Source organism: Lonchura striata, chromosome 1A, assembly GCF_050655825.1.
Source record: "Lonchura striata isolate lonStrDom1 chromosome 1A, ASM5065582v1, whole genome shotgun sequence".
Classification (NCBI taxonomy): domain Eukaryota; kingdom Metazoa; phylum Chordata; class Aves; order Passeriformes; family Estrildidae; genus Lonchura; species Lonchura striata.
The window spans coordinates 47904741-47916156 of NC_140741.1; the positions used below are offsets into that span (position 1 = coordinate 47904741).

General features: G+C 42.7%; 1 protein-coding gene across 1 annotated transcript; it reads left to right on the top strand.

Moving 5' to 3' along the window:
* The first annotated feature begins 1948 nt into the window (after positions 1-1948).
* On the top strand, positions 1949-10714 carry LOC110477989 (cathepsin E-A). Its single transcript, XM_021544265.4, has 9 exons — positions 1949-2079; positions 2256-2433; positions 4423-4540; positions 5025-5143; positions 5610-5809; positions 6463-6585; positions 7497-7641; positions 10026-10124; positions 10217-10714. Exons 1-9 carry the CDS (start codon positions 2024-2026, stop codon positions 10394-10396), a joined length of 1218 nt encoding a protein of 405 aa, XP_021399940.1. The 5' UTR covers positions 1949-2023; the 3' UTR covers positions 10397-10714.
* The last annotated feature ends 702 nt before the right edge of the window (positions 10715-11416 follow it).

The window sequence follows — 11416 nt, forward strand, 5'->3', positions numbered from 1 at the left end:
GCAAAGGCAGTCCTCACAGTAGACCCAGGCGGTGTTTTGAAAGCTGCATGTCTTCAAAGTTACCGTGGTGCCCTCCAACAGGAGCATTATCCGAGAAGCATTTGTAGCATTTGAGGAAAAGTTCAAGTGATAAAGACACTCGGCACAGACATTGTCTTGCTCTTGTCAAAGCGACACTGCCCTACCCAAAGGCATGACATCTGCTCTGCTGTGCATCAAGTGACAGGAGGGGGCTTCTTGCGAAATGCCTTTTCTTTCTAGATTTCACAAATGGCTACATCTTTGCTCACCATTCCCATTTCCAGCACCCAGCTCTTGCAGCTCGGTGGCTGGAATGACAGTGGGACAGAATGTGTGATTGTTTGCTGATAACTTGTATAAAACCTCTGAGTTCAGGAGAAATGGGGACTATTACTCAGAGATAGATAACTGAAAAAAAAATAGAATAAAATAGAAATCAGTATAAAAGATGCATTTTTAAGATTCTATTATTTTTTGAAACAAGATATTATAATAGAGATGCTGGTGCTTTTTCAGATCCAAAGTTCTGCCTGCAGCTGTGTGATGACACCAGGCTCAGCCTTTGCTGAGTTTTTTTAGCCCTTACAATTTTGGAGGTACATTGGAAAAAGCAAACTGTATTTCAAAATCGGTGAGAACTAATAAATAGAGCTCTAAACTTATTGATTTTAAGGCTCTCATACCCCTCCTCAATCAGTCTGATATAGCAAGGGAAATTAAGGAGCAATTTTTTTTGCTTTGTATTTATTTGAATACAATGCCTGTGACAGGCATTTAAACCTCTTCTTGGTCACAAATGCTGTGTGATTGGGTTTTTCTGCTCTTTTTTTCTTGATATTGCTGCTGGAGCAGAAGATGACAACTCCTGCTTCCTCCATGTCCATGTCCTTTGACATTCATTCCTTGCTGTGCTGTTGCACATCTTCTCTCTTTTGGGAGAATTACTTAGTTCCAGTTCACCTTTCCATAGTGAGCAATTAATTTTAAATACATGGTGTGTTGTGAGGAAAAAAAAAAGTGATTGCTCTTTTCCCAGCATCCTACCATAGTCTTTTGAACAAAAATGGCTGATTATTCAAAGTTGGCTTTAAGATATTCTAGGCTGCAGTATGTGGTTCCTTACTGCTCTTTCTTGTGCAGAGGAAAGATTCAAAAAGTCTTGTAAGTAAACCGCAAACTCAGTGCTCTGCTTCCTCCTGGGCAGCTGATGGGTTGGGGGCTGTGCTCTGCCATATCAGCCTCTTTTTGACTTCATTATTTCTCTGCAGGCTTGACTTGAACCCAAGTGTAGGAGTGGGAGCCACTAACCCCAGGAAACTTGCAGGAAAATAAACCCAAGAGAGCTCTTCCAAATGTTTTGCTGAAATATGTGCAACATTATTGTTGGTTTTTACTGTATTTTGCAATATTGTACTCTTGTGTTTTTTACTTTGAATATCCATTTTATGGTGTGGCAGTCACATTTATGTTTAGACTGGAGCTCTCCCATAGATACGGAATTAAACTTCAACTGTTAGGGGGTGACTTGTTGCAAGCCTACCAAATGTCAGCTCATCCCTGCTGAAATGTCTCCATGCAGAAGGGAGATGGTGATATATTATGTCCTCTTTTTCTGCATTGAATACTTCTGAGAAGCATCTCACTAAAGCAAGCTTGAAAAGCAGCAAGTCCTTGGACTCCTTCCTCTTTCGCATTCTAGCAGGAGCTAAGCTCACCCCATGAATTGTATTTATGTAAAAGACATTAAGGATTGTTAGTTAAATGTCTGTTAGGTCTAGACTTAGATATCACAGACCTGGTTATCTGTGCCTGAGTAGCTCCACTGGATACCACTATTTGCACAAACCAGCGGTTAGTCTGAGAGTAAATGAATCAGTTTTCTGCCAAAGCGCTGACCTCCTGAGATTGATTGACCTGGCAAGCAGCCCTCAGCTGACAACAGGCCATAGAAAAGGGACTTCTGAGCAAAGGAGTGTCATTAGACTCTGAACCTCCTGGAACCATGAGGGCGATAGTGTTGGCTGCGGTTTACATCCCGCTCATCATGGCTGTAGAACGGTAAGAAAACACATCTGGCTTCACTGGCACACATCTCAGCTGGCTTCATGGGGTGACCTGTGCTTGTTGCTACTTGAGGTCTCAAAAAAGAAACCTTTTTTAAAAAAAACAGAGTATATGACAGTTCTAGGAAGGACAATCAGGTGTTTTTTTGTGTGTTTATTTTGTTTGTATAGAATCCCCTTGATTCGATTCAAATCTATCAGGAAACAGCTGAAGGAAAAGGGAGAATTAGAGGAATTTTGGAGGAATCACCACCCTGATGTTTTTGCCCGGAGGTATCTGCATTGTTTCCCTGCAGATATTGCTTTATCAGTAGGAGCTGCTTCAGAAAGACTGTATGATTACATGCATGTAAGTACAGTTTTGGTAATACAATCATTAGGACTCATTGTTCTACTGAAGGCAGGGTTTTTTTCCCAGCATATTTCAAATCTAGTCTGTCAATGAAATTATAGGGCTTGTGGTGTTGTGTTGCTTTATGCTATAAATATTAGATCATAAAACACTAGGTTGCAATCTGCAAAATAAAGCATGTCTGGATCTAGAATAATATGGGACCTGAGTAGAAAGCTGATGTAGAGTAGCAGTAGTAGTCTTGTGGAAAGTTTTACTTTTGTATAGATCTGTATTGGATTCGGTTGGATCCCCAAAGAAATATGGGAGGTTTACCTGTATCAGTCTTGATGAACTACAGGGTTTTTCACAGCAGAATCTGACTGCTTCATTTAGTCATATTCTACTTACCAGATACTTTGATGCTTCTGTGTTATAAAAAAATGCTCCAAATCTCATTTATTTAATCAGAGGGAATCACAAAACAGTGATGATAAAGACTTAAGTAGAGTTTTTTATTTTTCTGCTTTTATCTCTGGAATTTATATGTATTAAATATTGGAGATTGACCTGGGAGGATTTACTATCTAAACTGAAAAAGGAAAAAATATTAATTTCTCTGGATCTCAGACAGGCAAGTCATCAAGTCTACCATTTTGTAAGCTGTCTTTTCTGGTGTTAGAATTTTGTCTGTTTGGATAGTCTCTATTTTCTGTTTTATTTGGTTTTTCTGCTATGCTTATCTCAAGGGAAACTAAACTTCAGAAATTTTGTGGAGTCTGAACAGGGAATGGAATTGAAGGAAAGGCCAAATTCATTCAGCAAGAACTTATTGTCACTTGAGAGCCATAAAAAAATAAGTATGTGAAGAAGAACAAAGGACACTGAAACACTTCAACCTGCTTTAAAGCTTACTTCAAAGAGGGATAAAACAACAAAGCAAAACCCACTTCCCCAGCATATTCAGGTAGCACCAGGAACGGTTTTATTGCAGTGTGTATGTGGGTTTTCTGGTTGTATGTTTTTTTGTTTTGGGTATTTTTTTAAATGAACATCCCCTAGGTTTGTTTAATGCAGGAAGAAATAGAATCCTACTGTAGAGTTGGATATTCTCTTAAATGGCATGCCTTTTCAAGATTATCTCGTTCAGACGGTATATTCTGGGGGTCAGAAACGTCAGTTTATTAATTATCAAGTATGCACTTGAAGGTACATATTCAAATACTTGTATTGCTGAAAAACATTTGGCACTAACTATTGCTGTTCTATCTGTGGTTGAATTCCAGAAATGCCTCTTCCTAAAAATAGGTCTCTTAATGCTGAAGTGCTCTTCCAGGGCCAGATAGGAGCACTTAGACACTTGTATACGGGATGTGGATAAGCACTTCACTGCAGCATTCACGTGTTCACATATTATCTCAGTCTCAATTGATATCCAGGGATGGTCAGTGGTTTCTTCATCTGCTGGATGAACTTTGTCCAGTACATCAGGAACAGTTTGTGCAGCACAGTACTTTTTGACTTGCTATAGTAGCTGCTAATTACAAAGGAATAAGGACAGCCACATAAGACAGTATTTGTGCCACTGGTCGGAGCCCTCTGAAGCTGGCAGAGGCAGCTCATCCTGACTTTGCAACACTGTTTTCTTATTGACATCAGCGAGCCTGAAAGTCTGTGTGGCCACATGGGGGTTTCATCTTGAGGATGACCTTACCACCTCTGAAGCCAGTGCAAGAGGGCTTTTTGACTCCATAGGGAACCCAACTGAATGTTTGCTTAAAAGGCTTTACAAATGCCACACCATTGTTCATTCAGCTGGAGTGAAACCTGCTGCTTGAAGCCACTCGTGGAACCAAACACGCTTCGTGTGGTGCGCCTTCGTGTTGAACTGGAATTGCGCAGAAGCCCCTGAGGGAGCACTGTGGGATGCTCCCAGTCAGGGCTGTTCCCCAGAGCAGCTGGCTGGAGGCTGCCTGGCTTGGGGCTGAGCGGGTTGTTCTCCTGCAGGCGCAGTACTACGGGGTCGTGAGCGTGGGGACGCCGCCCCAGAGCTTCACTGTCGTGTTTGACACCGGCTCCTCCAACTTCTGGGTCCCGTCCGCTTACTGCATCAGCGAGGCCTGCAGTAAGAAATGCTGCTCTCCTCCATGCTTTTCTTGTCTTGGTCCAGAGACCCTGCCCAGTTCTCCTTTCCCAAGAAGCTTGCTTGCAGCAGGGATCTTTGATGGGGGGATTTGGAGCATCCCTTAGGGCTGTTTCCTCCTCTGTCCCTCATGTCACTCTGCAGCCAGGGCAGGCACCGGCTGCCACTGCCCAGAGACCCTCTGCACCATGAGGTAAAAGGCATGAAAATAGACCTGGGAGACCTACCAGCAGAGGTGGAAATGCCCATTTCTGTTCTAATATTTTCCTCTAAAATGCAAAATTACCACTCTGTATCTCTGGTACAGAAAAACTGGGGTCTGCAGAAGAACTGAGGTGCCTGCAGTACTTTTTCAACACTTCTCTTGAGAAAAAAATCTTCTACATCTCATCTCATTCTGCACTGGGGAGTGGGTGGGCTGCCAGAATCTCCCCTCAGTGTAGAGATGTAATTTTTTTTTGTGTAGGGGTGCACCAGAAGTTTAAGTCCTTCAAGTCAGATTCATATGAGCATGGAGGGGAAGCCTTCTCCCTGCAGTACGGCTCAGGACAGCTTCTGGGCATTGCTGGCAAAGACACACTGCAGGTGAGTGTCCACCTCAAACGGCTGTCAGCCTCCACATCAACTGTTTGCAGGGCAGCTCAGATACTGGCCTTGCCCTGGAAAACTTTGCCTGGTTTAGGCAAGGGCAGAGTGAGGTCCCACCAAGCTGAGTGCTGAGAGGTGTGGGTTCTGCCCCAGCTTTGTGCTACCAACACAAAAGCATCACATTTTATTTTTCAATTCTGCTTGTCTTCTTGGATCTTCTTCTGGGTTTATGAAGAAGAGCCACATAATTGAAACATTCTAGGGAATCTGTGCTGCCTACATGTCAAATGGGCATGTGCTATGTTGATGCAAGTCACACAAAGATAGCCAGGCTTTATAAACTGAATGAATCTATTGATATGGATCAGAAATATGGCTAATTCCTTGTTATTGGTGGTGTCATTACTTCCAGTTGTGGTTGTTCTTTGCTTGGTTGTTTGTTTCCTTTTTATTTACCAAACAGATAAGTAACATCTCCATCAAGGGACAGGACTTCGGCGAGTCAGTATTTGAGCCAGGAACAACTTTTGTCCTTGCCCACTTTGATGGTGTACTGGGCTTAGGCTACCCCTCCTTAGCGGTAGGCAATGCTCTGCCTGTGTTTGACAGCATCATGAACCAGCACCTGGTAGAGGAGCCAGTCTTCTCTTTCTATCTGAAAAGGTCTGTCTTTAAAATGAACTGCTAAAACAGAAGTAAGTCTATTTTAACTGTTAATAGAAACAACTGTGCATCTGTATAAAGCTTCAACCCAAGAAAGACATTTTCCCCATTTTTTGAGTCTTTGTGTTATTATTTTTTTTTAATTTCAATTTGACATTGAAGATTATGAAGAAAAAATGTTATGGGGAGGACCATGACTTTTTGGACAGAGATTCATTTTTGGAGCTGGTCATAAATAAAAGTTCCCAGCTCAAACTCACCGTGTCAGTTGCCAGAGGCTTCCCACTAGCCCATGCAGATGAACAGAAGTGCTGTGCTACACCCAATTAGCCACATTTCAGAAAAATACTGTTCCCTAATCTGGACCTAGCTGCAACTCTACCTATTTCTCTAGTGTTTCTTCTGAGCTGAGAGTAGCAACTAGCTCGGCCTGCTCCCCCTGCCTACCCTGGTGCCAACAGTAAGTCTTCTCAGAGTTTGTTTGGAAGGTCTGAGTTGGAACACATACAGTGATAATTTAGTAATAATCCCTTTCAGCCATCCATATCTGAATTTAGAAAGGGCTGTGATTTGACTTTTGCTTTTTAAGTGTAATCTCATTGGTGCATACTGCCACACTCCCATGTCTGTGTTAAACTGTTTTCTGCTTTCAGAGGAGAGGACACTGAAATTGGTGGTGAGTTGATTCTGGGGGGAATAGACCATTCTCTCTACAAAGGTTCAATCCACTGGGTCCCAGTCACTGAGAAAAGCTACTGGCAAATACACATGAACAAGTATGTATGTATGTATGTATGTATGTATAAAAACCCTGATGAAATTCACCTTTCTAGGTAAACCCCCAGAGACAGAAACACCTGGTGACACAGGTGCAGGAGGGCTCAGCTGCAGTGTTTTAGCCCTGTGCCCTCAAAGAGGGGCTCACCAGGATGAGATCAGGGTTTGTTAGTTCTCTAAATCTGGTGTGACATGGGTAGCTGGTGTCTGGAAGAGCATGTCAGTAAGTTTTAATATGATACACCAGTGGTCAAGATGAGTCTTGGTGGACTGTTCAGTTATGAGGTTAAGGCACCCAGGAATAGAATCTAGCTCTAGGTCCTGCTAACTTTGGTCGAAATAGCCAGTGTTCCTTTGTCCCTCTTCTAGCACACTGCCTAAATTGGTGAGAGCACATACCTGGGGGTGAGGACAAATTCATCAGCAGGAAGCACATGATAGGAGTTGTAGGAGTCTCGAGAGAGAAAAGTGGGTCCACAGACATTCTTGTCTTTAGCAAAGCTTGGCAGCTAGTTTTAATCATAGAAACACAGAATCATTAGGGTTGGAAAAGATCTTTAAGATCATTGAGTACAACTGTCAATCCAGCACCACTACCAAGTACATCATTAAACCATGTCTTCAAGAGCCACATTCACACATCTTTTGAATACTTCCAAGGATGATGACCCTACCACTTCCCTGTACAGCCTGTTCCAATGCTACAATACTTTCTGTGAAGAAATTATTCCTAATATCCAATCTAAATCTACCCTGGTACAACTTGAGGCCATTTCCTCTTGTCCTGTCCCTTGTTGTCTGGGATTAACTTCAGTCATACTCTGGTACTTTAGCTAGCAATAATACAGTGTATCAGTCACAGTGTATATGCCATTTGCTTAAAGCTGCATTTTTTTTTTTTCATTTGCAGTATAAAGATCCAGGGCCAGGTGACATTTTGCTCCCACGGTTGTGAAGCCATCGTTGACTCAGGCACTTCTCTTATCACTGGCCCCTCTTCACAAATCAGGCGATTGCAGGCATATATTGGGGCAAGTCCATCAAATACTGGAGAGGTAAAAACTGTACAGCCAGAAAACCACTACAGCGAAACTGGTATATGATGCAAAGAGTTGGAAAATAACAGAAGTGATGGCTTAGACAGGTGCCAGTGAAAGCCTTGTTTCCAGGACAGTACTGAGCTCTGAGCCAAGCTGCTTTTGACTATATGCCTTGTCCTAGTCCTTTTCCCAAATATTCACTTCATCTTCTATACTGATGTGTAAGGAAATAATGGGGATGTCTGTTTGAGGAATTGATCTGTACTCTGCATGAGAGAGAATTTTCTTTTGGAAGCTCAGAGGGTATTCAAGGTTCCCAGCTCTAGCTGTTGGCTCTCCCAAGCCAGGAGGGATTTGGTGCTGATGGCCAGCTATGTCAGCATCAGATGGAAAGGGAATGGTATTTTAGTGGCAGCCCCACAGTGGTTTCACTGACAGAGCCTCTCCCTGTCAGCTTGCAGTGGAGCAGTTGGTGTCATGCCAGAGCTCCTGGGAGGGATGCACATCAGTGTCACTCACAATGCTGGCTCCTCACAGGGCACAGGACAAGGCTTTCTGGCTCTTACTCTTCCTCCTCAACTTTACTCCACTGACCATTTCCTGGTTTTCCTTTCTTCCCTACTGCTATCTCCTGCATCTCCCTTGCTGACACTCCTTACCACTCCTTCCTGTCCTGCCTTCAGAAAGAGCAGTTTATTTTACTGTGCCCTTGGCTGACTCCCACAGGTGACCAGCACATTGCCACAGCTCCAGTGCTCAAGCAAAGCTGCAGTGTGTAGCTTTTTTAACACTGAATTTCACATAATATTCTGAATTGGAAAGGATCCACATGGATCACCAAGTCCAACTCTCAGGCAAATGGCCTGACAGGGATCAAACCCATGGCCTTGGTGTTATTAGCACCATGTTCTAACCAACTGAGCTAATCTCAATTTGTCTTGATCCTGACCCAAACCTACTCTTGGAAGAAAATTAAGAGTATTTCAAGTGTCCAGTGCACTGGACAATGAGAAAAGACAAAAGTGGACTCTTCTGTCATTTGTAAGAGTGTTACATAGTGACCTCTGTGTAACTCCTGAGGCTCCTGATTCTTTCTCAATCAAACCTTTAATCTTGATTTTGTTCAAATTTTTAGATACATGCAAAAAAGTACGCTCTGACAACAAGTTGATTTTATAATGAGTCATGCTAATGAACATAGATAAAATACCTATTTCCAATGTACTTATACTAGCCCAATGTAAACAAGGAATGGGTCATTGCTGTGTAGGTTCATATATACACCAGTATTGACTTAAGAACATTTATCTGGCATCTCAGATTTCACAAAAAAGTGTCTGGAAATAAGAGTTTCTGTGACTGGTTTTTAGCAATCATAGACAAACAGCACACATTGGCTCAAATTTATCCCAGTACAATTGAGTTTATCCATCACAGATTTTACCAGAACTTTTATCTCTTTTCAGCAAGGATTGATTTGTTCTGGATGTACTATTCTGTAATAGCTATGTAAAAAAATTATGTCTTGCTTCTTGTATCCTACAAATCATTTTACTGGGTCTTTGTATCCTTGTCCTCTCTATCCCATTATTTATTTTGTTCTAATGGTATGACAGTTGGCAAGTGTACACAAGATGTAGGGTTATGTTTTCATAAAATAGATTGAAAAACATCAAAATGCAGATTTTTCCTTCTAGAAAGCCTCTAAAAATGACTTAAAACACTACAGCAAAGATTCCTCTGGGACTTGGAGCATTCTGCAGTTCTGTTTCCCACACTAGTTGTTTCATGAAATAACTAGAAAGGCCAGGAAAGTATCTTGTCTCTTACTGTAACTGAATATGTTATTTATGTACATTAATGATCAAGCCAGAGTTTAGTCCTTCAACTCTTTAAATCCCATTCCAGGGCAAAGTTTAAGCATAAAGTGCTGTGTTCCTCACTAGCTTTTTTTTTTTCCCCTAAAGTGATGGTATTATGGGAGGACCTGGGGTGAACTCCAGCCTCTGTGGCTGGAGCAGCTCCTTCTGCCCTGTCAAGGCCAGAGCATTGGAGAACTTTTGCTCAGCAGACCTTGCTGATGCAGGCCGGCTGGGGCTCACACACTTAGTTTTGCCTTTGAGTTGCACAGGGAGGATATCAGAGCCCCTTCACCTCCTTTCTTTTGGGACTTGCAAGGATTTTCATCAGCCCGGGGTCCCTAGGGTGCAGTGGTCTGGGCTGCTGGGCTGGTTTGACCGAGTGCAGGAAAGCTGGATGGCAGTGTTAGGCTGTAAGTCAGCCTGATGCTGTTTCTCTCTAGTAAATTCACAATTACCTACTCCAAAAGCCTTGAATTCAAAGATCAGTACTTGAAGAAAGACAAAGCGATCCCATCTCAGTCAGTGCATTGTGTCCAGTTTCTTGTAGACTGCAGAAGACTGTCGAGCTTGCCTCACATAAGCTTCACGATTGGGCACCGTGAATACAAGCTGGCAGCAGAGCAGTACATCATAAAGGTGAGCATCAGCAGCTTCCCTGCTCCCTGTTCCTCACTCCCTGACCTGGGGATGGAGCAGGCTGCTGCAGGGACATGTGTTTTCCCTTGCAGGAGTCTATTGATGACCAAACCTTCTGCATGAGTGGCTTTCAGTCTCTCGACATCCCCACTCGCACTGGCTCACTCTGGATTTTAGGAGATGTCTTCATGTCTGCATTTTACTGTATTTTTGACCGTGGGAATGACAGAGTGGGATTTGCAAAAGCTGTTCACAGAAAAGATTACTACTGAACCATAATAGCATTTATTCTGTCCCAGGTTAATGTAATGGTCTTCAACACATGTGTGAAGAAGAGCTTTTACTGCAACTCTGGACATAAATGCACATTTTGTTGTTCCTCTCCAAGTTTTAAGGACTTTGCAGTGATCTTTGTCCCAGATGATATCATGTGGTTAATTATCTATATGTTTACAGTGGAGAAACAATTTTTCCTGAGTAACTCATGGACACTACAGCTCTCATTATAAAGCAGCAGAGCATCTCAGCATTCAGATTTGCAAAAGATCAGGAAGAATAAAAATACTGAACTGTGCCAGGCTGAAAATACAGCAGATATGTGTGGGGAAAATGAATCCTAATCCTGCCTGGTCTGACTATCCTTTTTTCCTTCTTGTGTGCGAGTTTCTACCTAATTTCCAACAGCTTTCCTTTCCATCATTATCTTCCATGTTTTGGGCTTTGTTCAACTTTGTTTCCTGAGTGCCGTGGAAATTCTCTTTAAATTAGCTTGCTCCAAACAGCTTATATAAAGGAGAATTTGACTAATGCCTGTGTAGCCACTAATTTCAACTCCTTGCACAGTTTCCTGCTCCTTACACCACCTATCAAACCTGCTTTCCCCCCAGTATTCATTATACCTTGCTAATTCTCCTTTTTTTGTTCTTGGCATTTGATGTCTGTGCCTTAGGTCAGATGCTGCTTTTAGTGCCTGACTCCTCTCCCCCTCGGCAGTGTGAGCAGCTGGAGCAGCATCTACTCACATTAGAAATGCAGAATGCGCCCAGAGTGCAAAGGGATACCAGTGTTCCTCCATCTCAGATGAGTTATGGGACCCATGCACCAGCACTACACATCTACTGCCCCTCGCTCAGCCCCTTCTTGTCAGCTGTGGCACGAGTTTCAGATGAAACAGTCACAGGTAGCTGTGCTGATCTGGCAAAAGATTCACCTAGATTCTACCCATTGGATTATTTGTTTGGATTGCTAAAGCTGATACTGCCCCCATACACATGCATAAAACTCAACCAAAC

Excerpts from the sequence above, each read along its gene's own strand:
- LOC110477989 (XM_021544265.4), top strand. The coding sequence starts at position 2,024 with ATGAGGGCGATAGTGTTGGCTGCGGTTTACATCCCGCTCATCATGGCT. Across the intron at positions 4,541-5,024 it reads CTGCATCAGCGAGGCCTGCA|GGGTGCACCAGAAGTTTAAG; the intron begins GTAAGAAATGCT and ends TTTTTTGTGTAG. Across the intron at positions 5,810-6,462 it reads TTCTCTTTCTATCTGAAAAG|AGGAGAGGACACTGAAATTG; the intron begins GTCTGTCTTTAA and ends TTCTGCTTTCAG.